The following is a 14204-nucleotide window of genomic DNA, read 5'->3' as shown; positions in this document are numbered from 1 at the left end:
TGCCATTATCAGGTTGATCCCATGTAAATATCCCTCCCCAATAACCCCATATCTATTCATCCTCAGACAATAACAAGGGCCAGCAAGGCAACCCAGAACGTAGGAAGGATGGCAGGAGCAAAGGAGAGGAAAGGGAGACTAGGAGAATAAATGGCAGACAGACAGATGTCCCAGCATCCATCCCTCTAGGGCACCATTCATTTCCTAATAAGACCGTCATCCTCTAGCTGTGCAAAATCATGTGGTGGCATGAGACAGGGTTTGTGTGGAAGAAACCACCCTATGCTGAGATAGAAAAATCATCGAGAGAGGGAGAAGGAAGAAGGTTATTACATAATTTCCACTTTCTTCCCTCCACCCTCAAAGTAATGTTCTATCTGACAGGCTCCTCTCTGAGGGGGGAAAAATGACAAATCCAATCCAAAATTCAACAGCCTGTGTTCTGTTCAGAGAGCACACAGTGTACTGTACAGCCCATAAAACTCCAAACAGCCTCCAGACACTGCCGCAATCGTCCTCCATCAAAACACTTTGTCTTGCATACAAAAATAAGATACAGCGCTGAACAGAATACAAAATCAGCCCATTACAGTACAGGGAGACTGCTACTTAGCAACGAGGGGGCTCTAAAGCCTCGATGCTCTACAGGAAGCAAAATCTGTCGAGCCTGTTGGGCAAATGATAAACATTAGCAGTATTAAAAAACACAAAAGCCATGTAAATGGATAGACATAATGTGGAAACGAATTTATAGAATAAATTGGGATGGGGGATTTGCGGGGTGGGAGGAGATGCTGGGATCCAGAGGGGTAGATGGAACGAGCGTCCCCAACCCCTGCTAAGGCACCATATGGAGACAGAGACATGTGTATTTGGGGGCAGGGACATGTGAACCCCCTCTTCACACAGGGGCTGTAGGTGAAGGGGTGGGAGAGAACTGGTGAAAACACTGTTTAAAACCATGACCTGCAATGAACTTTCCCAACTTTCTCGGTTCAGCTGGCCTGACTAGGACCGGGGGACCCAGGCACGCAAAACCGCAGCACTAAGGTGGCAGTTATGTGGGGGATTTATCTGCCCTGGGGCCAGCATCGCACCCAGCACCATCATGGAACCTGATACTTGCTGTAAACAAAATCCCTGGCCAAAAAACAAAAACCAAAAAAACAAAAACAACCCACACAACAAAACCAAAAACACCCCATCTGGGCTGGAAAATCAGTATATTTCATCAGGTAAAGGGGAAAAATACTCTGGCTGTGAATCAGCAGCAGGGTTTCGGATCCCAGCCAAAACAGGAGCTAAAAAGCAAAACCATATTCTTCTGGTCTCAGTTTAGGCTCTTGAGGCAGAAAGCGAGAAGGGGTGGGGGTGGGGTTGGGGGGGGACTGAGGACAGGTTCGGGGGAGAGTAAAAGGGGAGAGGAAAGAAATGTATTTTTCATCAGCCAGTGTATAATTTATAAACAGCATTAAACAGTTTTTGTTTTCCTTTTCCTCTCTCCCGTGTACGGGCTTGGACGGTAGTCAAGCCTGCATTAATTTCTGCTTTGGGTACAGTGTGTTCTTGGAGGCGCATCTGCAAGCGATCATAAACTCTCTGGAATGCTGGCAGAACATCCAGACCTGCCGGCAGGCCAGTGACGACACCACTCTGGGAAAAAGTTCGGGAAGCAAGCCAAATTCAGAGTAGGGAGAGAGAGAGAAAGAGAAGTGTGTTCAAGAGCGAGCTGGGGGAAAGTGGCTCCCTTCACCCTTTCCACTCTCTGCATCCGCATCACCCATGCGGATCGAAGGGAGGGCAGCCTGGCCTCTGAGCCACCCCCATCTGATCTTCTCCACTTCCTTGACCCAAAAACCAAAGGCGCCCCCACATAAGGAATGTGGAGGGAGTCAAGGAACATGAACGAAGTTTCTTCCTGGTCATCTCCCGGGTTTGCCCTGATGGTAGGAAGCTAACCAGAAGGGAAAGCTGGTATTGACTGGAGAGTGGGCAGAGGGTGCATGGATTGGCCATGGGCTCTCACAAGCCTGGGCAGCCCCAAGTCTCTTGCTCTGAGCAGATACCTAATCTGGGAGGAGAGAGGTGAATGGGAGGAGAGACAAGGTGAGGGGAAGCCATCTTTGGACTCAAAGGCACCTCTCCCATCATCAGCGTGGGGACCACCTCGCACTGTCTCCTCCCAGTCACAGGGAATTTTCCAGCTACCTCTCTTCCCCCATCTTCTCTGTCTTTGAGGAGAAGAAACTGAAACCCACAGCTCAGTGCTCCAAAAAAGAATAAATAAATAAAACAGAACAAGGACAAGCCACAGATCTTTGCCATCTTGTAATGCTTTTCTTCTTCTGTCCAACCGCGCAGAGGAAAGCCTAAGAGATCCAATCTGAAGGACTCCTCCAGCCCTTTTCCCTGCCAGGAGGATGACCCAGGTCCCAGGTGATAAGCCCCAGCCACTCCATGCTGCTGCTGAAATCAGAAAATCTATCTACGAAAGCCTTCATTCTTTCCCCATGGCTCTAACTCTGGGGAAGAGCCTCATCTCAGGGATGCTTCTCAACAACCAGGGCCTACAGTGCCTGACAAGGGCAAGAGAGGAGTGGAAGGATGGGGCCTCCCACCTGGCAGAATGGGGCCACAGGGCCCTAACCAGCACAGAAGGCACAGGCCTCTCAACACTCCAGCCACACCCCAACACAGACGGCCAGTCTTCATGTTCTCCAACAGGCTTTATTCACATTATATTCTAGCCTAGTCTACATAAAAAAAAGCCCAACAGTCCCTTCTATTCCAGACACAAAAATATGTCACCCTCTTACTCAATCCTTCAGTGGCTCTCCAGTGCTTCAGGGAGAATGCAGATCATTTTGCTATTCCTTCCACAGATGTATCTCATCCATCTCTTCTAAACCCTGCACTCTGCTCTCTCCCTGCAGGCCCAGCCTACACTCGCAGGTTACACCACCCACTTCCATAGGTGGCTTGGGCTTCCCCTCACCGAGTCCTTTCAAAATGCTGTTCTGTTACCCTCTGGCACAAAACACTCTCCTACTCCGAATTTCTCCTAGATTTCTTAGCACTTTGAACACATTACCATCTTGTATGATGATTGTATAGTCATACTCATCTCCCACTCTAGACTTAAGCTCCTTGAGGGCAGGGATGTTGTAGCAGTCTTCACTGTTAAGTGCACAGAGCCTGACACACAATTCATGCTTATTAAACATCCTCTGGCTCCAAAAATGAATGACACTCCCAGAATAGGAGCAGGCCACATGAATACTCAAACCCTAATCGTATGCAGCCGAGTCAAAAATAGGGACAAGCAGTTCTAGGCATGCTCACTTATAAGCCACCAGGACGTTAAGCCAAGCTGTGGGAAATCTACCTAATGGGAAACCTTACACTGGCCCATCTCAGAACCAATTTGAGTCACTGCATGTGTCTGTGGTCTCTGCATGGACACCTCAGAGCTAGGAATCACTTCTCGTGTTACGACAAGGAGTGGCGAAGAGACAGTGGATCAACAGATGCTTCAATGCCAGATCCCCAAAAGGGGTAAGGTAGCAGAGGGTGAGGAGGGAGGTTTCAGAGTCTTCCTGGGACACAGGAAGGGGAAGGGCCACAGTCCTACACCCAAGCTTCACCCTCCATCAGGGCTAGCTTTGCAAAGCCTTGGAGGTCATCTCTCTTCCCACCCCAAGCCTCTTTCCCCAACACGCAAACCCTTCTGACCCCCAAAACCACCTCTGAGAATGCAGGGCCTGGCCAGATCATCTCATTAGTTAATGAGTTTGGTTATTGATAGTTAGTTTAAACTTATTGTGATCATCAGGTATAGCCCATAAACACTTGATTAATTCACACATTCGAATTGAAATTAAAACTTCAATTAAACTGAAATTCACTACTACCATTTAGGCTCTTTTAAAAACCCTTAAAACGGAAAGTAAGGGAGAGAGAAAAAGGGAAGGCACTGTCTCTCAGAAGGGCCTCCTACAGGGCAAACTTCTAATTAAACAAATTGTCAATTTCAACACAATGAAAACTGATTTAGCAGTGTAAATTTAGTATTCTAGTCACTGAAAATAAGACCTGCATTGTCGATCTCCTGCAGGCTGATTTCGCGTGATAGGGAAATGAAGAGGAGAGGAGGAGGACAGGGAGAGAAAGGAGGAAAAACTGCGAAGGAAGAACAAGCCGGAGCTCCGTCTCCCTTTCAGAAATGACATCTCTGCGGAATTCAATGCGGCCTATTCTCAAGCATCGGAGAAACTCTTTTCTTGCCTCCTCCTTCACCCCACCCCAACCAGATTAGAAAAAAAAAAAAATTAATCGTGTATGATGACAAACTTGGCTCAGCACTCACTGTACATACTGTACCCACAAGTCTGGCTCGCAGCCAGGCCTGGCCTGGAGCCAGGACTACAATAACAAACACAGGCAATGCTCGCCAAGAGGGGGTGGGGCAGCACACAGAGCTAGCCAGGAAGTGGGAGCCGTTCGGCTCCGCTGAGCAGAAGAAAACAGCAGGAATGTGCCAGTGCAAGGGCGGCAACATTTAGGGGGGCAACCACAACCCCTACCCAGATCCTGGACTCACTTCTCCACAGCCTGCCCCTTTTGAAAAAAAATGCTCGCCCCCCCCCCCCCCCCGCCTCCCCCGCCCAGGGTTCTGGAGCAACTACTGTTCTTCCAGGCTGTGGGCTGCTTGAACCCTTGGTCATCTGTAAAATGGGTCTACTCTACAGACCTGGTGCACCCATTCTCACTGTCAGCTTTCTTCATGGAACCTTCAAAATAGAGCAGCAGGAAAACCTCACATCATCTAATTCAATGTCTCTTCTAAAACATCACCTAGTTCTGTTTTCAGGCATCAGAACATGTAAACCACTACTGGAATCTGTAAGAAGACCCAGCACCACCAGCCCAGCCCTCTGACCCCAACTCCCCAACAAGTCCAGGTCACTCCAGAGGCCCCCAGGGCCTGTTTAACAGTGGCCAAACAATTCAGGAAATGGTCTAGCCTCACTAAGCCCTTTGTGCTATTTTATTTTCAAGACCTCTCAGCACGGAGGTGAGGAGTATGCCGGACAACAGAAAGAAAAAAAAGAATAGAAATATCAGAATATAGGCCGTGAGCTATCTGCAAGGGTGGATTAAAACACTACTATGACTCATCGCACCTGCCTAATCATCAAATCATCCTTTCCAAGGGCATTGGCAAGTGACTAGCAGAGGGACAAATCATTTGACACAATCAGCCTTCAGTGCCCAGTAAGACAGGCATGGAAAGGAAAAACTAGGAAAAGAGGACCCAACTCCCAAAGCCTCTGGAGCAGCCATATGAGATCAGGGGACCTGGAAGCAGCATCTCAGGTGGAACCAAAGTCAGCTTCCCCAGGGAACCGCCAGCTCCGCAGGGCAGTTGCACAGTCACACTCTTGTCTGAACTGGGGACACCGGGCCCACCTGACATGAGAATGCAAGCAACCCTTTCTTTTCTGCAGCCGCTTCCACCAGCCCCACCAATGCTGCTGATGTGTGATTCACAGCAGAGACACTGGCTAACTCACACTGGGTCACACTGCCTGGAAGAGGGATACAATACGAGCCAGGGGCTCCTGGCTGCCCCCTCCAGTGAGTCCTTAGGACATAAACAGTTCCTACCACAGGAGGGACTTGTCCGGAGAGAGGAGTGTCCCTGTTCATCGGCATCCCAGGCTGCATCATTCACTCAACAAATACTTCTTGGCACCAATAATGTGCCAGGCAGTGTGCTGGACATAACGTGGACAGGATCTAACCCCATTACATGTTAGGTATGGTGGTATGTATTCAAGGTGAGCCTCACAGCTTCTCTAAGATAGCGTTAAATATTTTCATTTTACAGATGAGGATACTGAGGCTGTAAGAGCTTATGGTTCTTGCCCCAGATCACATCAGCAGTATGTAGGTGTCCAAATTCCTTCCACCATGTAACCCCGCCTCCCAAGTAAGAGAGATAAGTCCATAAATAACTGTAACACAGAAGAAAAACTGCACCCAAAGATAGCTTCAAATAAAGAAACATGGGCACAGAAAAGGCACGACTGCTTCTGGCTGGAGGTGGGGAACAGCTGGGGATGGCATCATGGAAGGGACCTTGGAAGATCTGGGAAGATGGGAGATGGGTTATTCCAAGTAGACAGAACAGGGCAAACAAAGCCACAGAGCCCAGAAAGCAACAAGCCCATAAAGCAAACCAAGAAAATGAGTCTGGCTACAGCACTGGACTCAAGGAAAGAGCAATAAGAAAGGATGCTTACTGGGGCTGAGAGGGCAAAGACGCTTTACCAACAGGCTAGAAGTGCACTGCCCCAGAAGTGCCCAGCGCCACACAGGGGTCTAGGGCAGGACGCACCACACTCTGCAGTAAGGCAGTGGTGGGCTAAAGCAGAAAAAATCAAGACCAAGAAAGCAAGGGAAGGGTAGCCAACCTGGTAGGCAGATAGTTCATGAAACCCGCCACACTCTGAACCTTAAGTAGCGTACAAAGCTGAAGGGAAGCATGAAGATACAAGGTGTAAGTCACTAAAACAGAAGAAAAAGTGTACGTGAGTGTCTCAAGCAGATCCGGACGCAGAAATGCCTGGAAGTTAGGGCTCTGGGCTGAGGTGAGACACATGGGCAGGAGGAGGATGATTCAGTGGAGCCAGGGGCAGGGTGAGGAGGGCCCACAGGAAGGAAGAACAGAATGCACGAAGACATGGGGACAGTAGACGCGCTGAGAGAGACAGATGCCAGCTGCCTGCTGTGGACAAATCCGTGTGCCTGGAAGAGGGAAGAATGGGAAGTAAGAAGGAGTTAGGACACTTTAGGAAGGGCCATGAGGGCCAGGGGTAGAGACCACATCCAACACAATGCGGAACCACACGGGCCCTGCAGCAAGGCAGTGGGGAGCTGAAGCAGAAAAAGCAAACGAAGAGCACTTCCACAACTGTACCCATGATGGGCTCGGGGGAAAGAGAGTACTAAACGGCCAGGCAGGCAGGGAACGAGCGGATGGGGACATGCCCCCCGGGGCAACAGGCTCAGAAACAAGGATGAGGGAGGAAGGTGCAAGCAGAAACCATTAACATTTATTAAATGCCAACTGTATGCCAGGGGCTTACTACAGATGCCTTCAACATATATTCTGTCACTTAATCCTCCAAAAAATTATGTAAGTTAACAACACCAGCACTTGACAGATGCAGAAACTGAGGTTCCCAAGATGAATGTAGCTAAGGTCACACAGCACATATTACAAACAGGATTTGAACCTTTGTCTGCCTGACCCCAAAGCCCATTTCCCAAATGCCAAAGTGCCTGGAGGGCCAGTTTCTGGAGCCAATATGGGGAAAGGAGAGGCAGGCCTTGGCCTACATGAGGAGAAGACAAGACCAAATGAAACAACAGCCCTCTCCTCTCCCCTAAAAAATGACTCCAAGGTTGGAAGGCAAGGGAATTAAAGGGAAGAGACTATGCACCTGGCAAAGAAGAGTTGAGGCCTCCACAACTAAAGTCAGGTGACCTAAGCCTCAAAGCCACCGCATCAGACCTGCTAGATCCTTCCCTCCACCAAGAACACTCGGGCCTGCCAAATGTCAGGTGCTTCTCCCCATTCCACGCCTCGTGGGGCAGAGCAGCTTTGCCCAAACATGAGCAAAATTACCAGCAGCCACACAGTCGACCTCAATACAATTGTATAAAATTAACTTGCAAAAGACAGCACGCTATAACTAGCTTTGTGTTCCAACCTTTCTATATCTATTTAATTAAAGGCTCCTGTATAATGTGAACCCAATAGTCAGATTCATTAGACAGCGAGAACCTAATTCCACAACTGTTCCACTAATGAAACTGCAGTCTACTTTGGAAGGTAGATCACACGGGGCACTGGTTGCCACTGATGCCTGGGAAACCCAGGAGAGCTTGAAGGTGGGTTCATCCAAGTGGCCCCGCCATCAGGATGGATCTTCTGTGTCATAAGCCTGGAGGGAGGGTCCAGGGAACAAGATGGACCAGGGCCCAAGCTGGCAGTGGGGACATGCAGGCCACAGCAGGCTCTGAGTAGGCGTAAAGGCAAGCAGGAGATGGTTGCCTTTATCTGAACGGGCCACTAAGGCGAACTTGCCTACCTGAATGAGCCAGTAAGTGCATTCTCAGCCGCAAACTATCCAGGAACCGCTTCCCGCAGAGCTCGCACCCGTATGTCTTCATCCCACTGTGCAGCTTCCTGTAAGGGAAAGGAAAAGAGAGGTTGCTGCTGCTCTGGCTGGACAAGAGGCAGGGCCATCCCCTACCTGGGGGCTTGGCAGCCATCCCTCTGGCAGGTGACAGGCGGAAGGGAACAGGAGGGCACCGATGGAAACACATCCCTGGATCCTCAGACAGCGTAAATCACGCCCTCTGCCCAGGGACTGCAGCCAGTGAAGCACCCATTCCTGGTCTTGTCCACGGGCTTTACCACTGACACATGGACCAAGAAAAAAAATCAGATCCAATTCCAGAGGGAGGAAGGATGAAACACCCAGGACAGTCAGACAGACATAATGCTCACTGTCAAACTAGCACAGACCTCACAGGAGGCCCACAGCCTCTGCTCACCTCTGTGTAGCACTGCCTTTCCCGGGTGGTGACTGTGAACAAGCCCATTGGACCCAGGAGGGCTACACCTGTATCTTTTCTCTCTCCTACCTCCAACTTCCACTACAGTCACTGACACAAAGGAGGCTCTGAATAAGCCTATGAATAAATTGATGCCCTTATAGACACAAGATACTTCTCTGGCATCCAGATGTTCTTAGGACTGCAATGACCCACCCCAACATGCACACCTTTCCCCTAAGGCCCAGCTTTAGAAGTGTCTTCCCTCTGTCTTGCCCCAACAGAAAGCAGGGTTTCAAGAAACTGGATAACATCATTCTATAAATGTAGGGTGGTCATAGTCATCTGCAGCTCTTCATACCCATGCTCTCATTTTGCCATTACTGTGATTCTGTGAGGTGGGCTGGGCCCATGTTATCACCCCTGGGAAGACCAAGGTCCCAGCAACAACCGGTCACAGGCCCAACCTACAGCAGTGCTCCCATCCCAACTCCCAACCCGGGGCCTCTCCCACCAGACCCCTGGCTCAGTCACGAGCCAGCACGGGAGCTGGTAAGATGCAGGGAACCGGGTGCGCTAGCAGGGAGCCGAGCACTGGGGAGAGGCTCCAAGCTGCCGCCCACCCACACTCCTGTTGTCAGGCCCATACATGCTATTGCCGGATCCAGGATCCGGCCTCCACCTCCGCCCCAGTCTCTGCGCCATCCCTGCAACTTCCCCAGGGGCCTTGGCCCTCAGGACAGGGCAGGCGTGGCAGCCAGAAGCCGGATCTGTGGGCGGTGGGGCAGGCAGAAGGGAAAACAAGGCCCTCTATCTCCATCAAAATGTTGATGTGTTAAGACCATAGTAAAAGGCTGGAGAGCTGGTACTGACAACAGATAAAACTGCAGGTGGGGAGAGGGAGTATTACACACTCAAGCTGGCAGTATCTAGATGGTAGCAAAACCGAGCCACCCACCCTTCCAAGTCCCAGAATGAGAACCCAGCAGTGTGTCAAGACCATGTGGTGGATCCAGGTGAGCCTCCCTAGTGCCACAGTCAATGGGCTCCCACAGCATGAGGACCAGCATACGGTATCCACTGTGTACGGCCTTCTGATAGGGATCACACAAAGTTCTCTCAGCAGAGCTCTTTCTCAATCACATTGTTTTGTTTGCATGCTTTCCCTTTCCCCACTTGCCAAAGACAAATGATTTCTCAATCACAAACATACACACACACACACACCCTTATCTATGACACTGTAGGGGTACCACCCCCCCATGTTCTCTTGCTCCTTGCCATGCTGATCCACCCAAATTGAGAAATATTAACAGTACAGAACATTTTAACTGAACATTCCTAACTCTAAATAGATTTCACAATGTTGGGCACTGGGACATGTCCTAATAGCATTTTGGACAAAGTATCTTTTAAACTACGTACCTAGGTATGTGAGTGCATGCAAACACACACGATGGTGGAGTATTCCTGTCACTTGCCCGGGCATGATAGATACTTGTGTTCTAAGAGATGTTCTATAGAGTGGCAAAGGCTCTATTCATAAGGGGTTTGGCAGGTGAACTCGCACACAGTCATGGCAAAATCTGGTGGATGGCAACATAAGGGTTTCAGTTTATTTTCATCCTTTTCTTCACCAGGGGTTTGTTAGCTCCTGGAGTGCCCACTTCTGAAGGATGGCTGTCAAGAGGAATAGGAGGACGAACACCCATTTGGATTTATTTTCCAAAGGGACACTAGAGTGACCGGTCTTCAGATTTGGGAGCCACCACCAGGCTAAAGTCCCCTCTGGGGCTCCCATCTCTTCTCCATGAGGGTTCCAAATCAAATCCCTCACCATGATAAACACTCTTGGTTTGGGTAACACCACTGCCTTTTCTCTAGGTATGAATGGATTTGCTTGGCAGTTGGTGGAAGTGGCTTATCTTGGCCAACTGGATTGGCTTGGTGTGAAAGATGACAGGCACTTGCCCTTTTACTACAGAGGTGGCAGGGTACAAAGAAGAATGCCCAGCCAGCAGCCAGAAGACCTGCATCCTCCCACCTGACTCGGCCATTAACCTTGGACAAGTCATGCTATCACAATCTCTCTGCGTTTGATCACCTATAAAGTGATGAAGATCACATCAAATATTTTGAATAGAGACAAAATTTTAGCATTCAAAAGTCTTACCCATATCCTTTTACCTAGCCTACCAGGTGGTCCTCTAAGGGGCACTATTATTCTCCCTGAGCCACGTCCCACTTCTTACGGTGCATTGTGATGTCCTCTGACACTGAGGCAGCCAGGCTAGGATTGCCCAAGCAAACCTCTAGACCCAATCCCAGCAATCTAGTCATTTAAAATCTAATCCAAGTGGCCTGAGTTTCCTCCTTTACTCACTTGCTATTTATCTTTCAGTGAAAGAAACTTCCAGAAGTTACCACCAGCCTGTCCTCGGAATGACTCTGTTGTCATGCATTTCGCTGCCTTCAGAGACCCGGATGTCCTATCCTGTCTAATCCTCAGGGTAAGGTCACTGCCCTGCAACTGACCCACTAACTCAGTGCCCCATACAGGTTACCAGAGATTAATATGGTGTCCATGTGATTTCACATGAAGTACAAGGGCAAAGGTCTTTCCTCACTGGCAGAGAGACCTGGGCAAAGCACATAAAGTTCATTAGAGAAAAAGGGAACAACCTCACAGGGCTGGGAGTTCAACAGAGCCCAGCACTGGTTTTCTCGTATCTTTAATTCTTGTTCATCTACCAAAGGAAGAATGTGGAAAAGTGAAGGCTTCTCCTAATTCAAAGAAAATAATGGTGGAGAATTTCAGTGCATTTGAGGTACCTGGCTACCAGTAGACTCTCCATGGCACAGTCTGCAGAACAGCCAATGTGGAAATAGAATTCCAACCAATTCCTGGAGCAAAAGTGCAAATTTGTGTGAACTCACAGTCTATTCCCTCTTTAGACCACAACCTCCCACCACTACCATCACCACATTATGCAACTGCAAAGCATTTAGATCAAAATGGAAATTCTATCCACCTCCTTCTTCCTTACCACACACTCACATCTTCCCAATCTAGTCCTGTCTTTTCATAAGGTTTAATTGCACGTGGCCATCTGAGATTATCAGCCTCCACTGTGACAGGAAAGGAAGGAAGACATCTGGGGACATTTTTGCACCTTTCTGCACACTGCCTTAGTTGGTGGTAGAGTTTTCACACACTCTTCTCTGAGAAGAAGCTACCTTGCTGAACACCATTTTGAAAGTAACCCAATTCTAGTACAGCCCACGCATCTCCATCCTATACTCAGTGGAGATTCCATTGCCCCATATGCTTCAGGTCCTCACTCTCCATTCCTGGGGAACAGACTCAAGTTCTCCCCAACTCTTAGTGGCTCATTAGGTAAACTCACCTTGCTTGTAACAGATTTTCACTTATGTCCAAAAAGACAAAGAACACATTAACCTCTAACAAGTTTCTATTGTCTCAAGAAAGCTGAATCATTATGAGAAATTCAAGCTAAACAAATCTGAACCTTTTGACAAGAAACTGAAGAGAAGAATTCATTCCTTCTCACTGGTTTTCAACCAAACAACTCTCACTAGTAAAACAAAGCTAGCAAGATACAAGCTCATCATTTGAACCATTTCTGTGCTATTGTGAGTCTGCAAACTCATAAAGATTTCATCTGGTTTAGAGAGCAAACTCCATAATGGCAGAGACTGTGCCTGTATTTCCTTTCCTCATGAGGCCTCGTTCAAAAGGGATTGATCAAGGATGCTGGAGAAATCCCCCTCTGTAAAGTGGCATCTATGGCATTCCTTTGCTCATCCTAACAATATTCTAAGTACAACAGCTTCATAGACGGCCTCCAATTCAAAACTGGACCCTGTCCTGTGGCTCCTAAAGTCCATACAAAGAAGGCTAATGGCTACTGCATAGAAGCATGAAGCCATTAGACCAACCTGTCATCTTCAGGGTAAGCCTTTATCAACCTAGCCTACCTAGAACAGCAACAGCAGCATAAAGGGCAGCAAGGAGAGACCCAAGCCATACTCCATCCTCCCTACCTTCAGCTTCCAGAGAGAGCTGACCACAACAGATGAGCCCCAAGGGGGCATCCACCATGTCTACTCTCTGCAGGGTAAGCTCGGCCCACTTCCATCCTATGCAGCCAGGGACCAAGGGGGGAAGGCTATGAGAAGAACTCACTGCACTAGCAGATGTCAAAGGGAAAAGCCCAGGAGCACTACCTAGCTGAGAGAGAGGGGTTCATGTCCCAGCACTGCCAGTGTCACATGTCTTCCCAGGTTCCTGAGCCCAGGGGCAAATGCTCAAGTTGGAGCAGACCAACAGGCAGGGAAGGTTTAGAGAAAGAAATCTCAGTTCCAATAATCCAAGGGTTGAAATTGTCTGACCTGTGAGTTTTGCTGGAAAGACCAGCATGGGGAACTAGGACCTGTAGTTGGGAAAAGTGAATGGGAGGGCTCCACAGCTGGACTACCCACTGCTCTCTCCCGCCTTTGAATGAGGAAAAATAAAGTGGGAAATCCATCCTGTAAGGGCATTTATAAGACGATGTTGTCCTTGTTTTCAGCCTAACTGAGCCATCCTCTGAACCAACACTCAGACCACATCAATGCAGTAAAGAATCCTTCCAAACTCACCCTATTGTAGGTATGAGGCCACTCCACATGCAAAAGTCACCCCAATGCTTTGGGTTTTTGCTTTCTGATTCTATGACCATCAATTTGACCTCATCAGTGCAAAAGTCACCCCGATGCTTTGGGCTTTTTGATCCTATGACCACCCCTTTCTGATCCTATGACCATCAATTTGACCTTCTCAGTGCTTCAGAGGGGTACTCAGAATAGATAGGAAGCAGACGGGAGATTCTGTAAGATCCCAGCCATGACCTAAATGATCCTCTCTTCTCCAAAAAGTCTGCCGCCCCCATGAGAACCAACACTCTCCAAGATCATCTACTTACCCAGCCACCATGCAAACTTCCTGGTCCTGTCGAGCAGGACCTGGGCAGTTGGTGCTGACATGCAGCCTTGGGCCCCATGTGGGGACAGCATAAGGTAGGTCCCTTTATGGAGCTCTGCCACTGCTCTCAGCCTCAAAAGCAAGCGACTCTTAAGCTCGGTGATAAGAGAACCTTGCCCTAGCCTCATTCACCTTTCCAAGTAGACACAGAATTGAGTAAAGGGAAAGCTTATGTACTTTAGCAATGGGCTCACTCTTCCTCCTTAGACCTTTAAGTCAAAAACACACTTTCAACGTCCATTTACCTTTAATTCAAATGACAAAGGAAAGGTGAAATAGTCAATGGCATTCTGTGCTCTAATTTTAAGAGGAAGGGATGAATGCAAAGTTATGAGGCTATCAGTATTTCCTCCCCAAAGCAACTTCCAGGGAGACTGCAGAGTGTTTCCATATTCAGTCCATTCTCCTGTACTTTCTTTTTTAAATAATTGTTTTTAATAGAGACGAGGTCTTGCTATGTCGTCTGGGCTGGTCTTGAACTCCTAGTCTCAAGTGATCTTCCCATCTTGGCCTCCCAAAGTGCTGAAATTAC

At 48.6% G+C, this 14204-nt stretch overlaps 1 protein-coding gene across 7 annotated transcripts in view; it reads right to left on the bottom strand.

The window, feature by feature from the left end:
• The window catches only part of ZBTB16 (zinc finger and BTB domain containing 16), a 195644-nt gene that overhangs the window by 90896 nt on the left and 90544 nt on the right, over positions 1-14204 (bottom strand). For all 7 annotated transcript variants that reach the window (XR_008538149.2, XM_016922016.4, XM_016922021.4 and 4 more), the window contains exon 3: positions 8160-8257. Coding sequence is in view for 6 of the 7 variants with exons in the window: in XM_016922016.4 (XP_016777505.1) it covers positions 8160-8257 (98 nt within the window). In the remaining variant the exon portion in view is untranslated. The remainder of the gene's footprint in view (positions 1-8159; positions 8258-14204) is intronic.

This window comes from Pan troglodytes, chromosome 9, assembly GCF_028858775.2.
Source record: "Pan troglodytes isolate AG18354 chromosome 9, NHGRI_mPanTro3-v2.0_pri, whole genome shotgun sequence".
Classification (NCBI taxonomy): Eukaryota; Metazoa; Chordata; class Mammalia; order Primates; family Hominidae; genus Pan; species Pan troglodytes.
The sequence above is the reverse complement of the archived record's forward strand: the minus strand, read 5'-3'. Positions and strand labels throughout refer to the sequence as shown.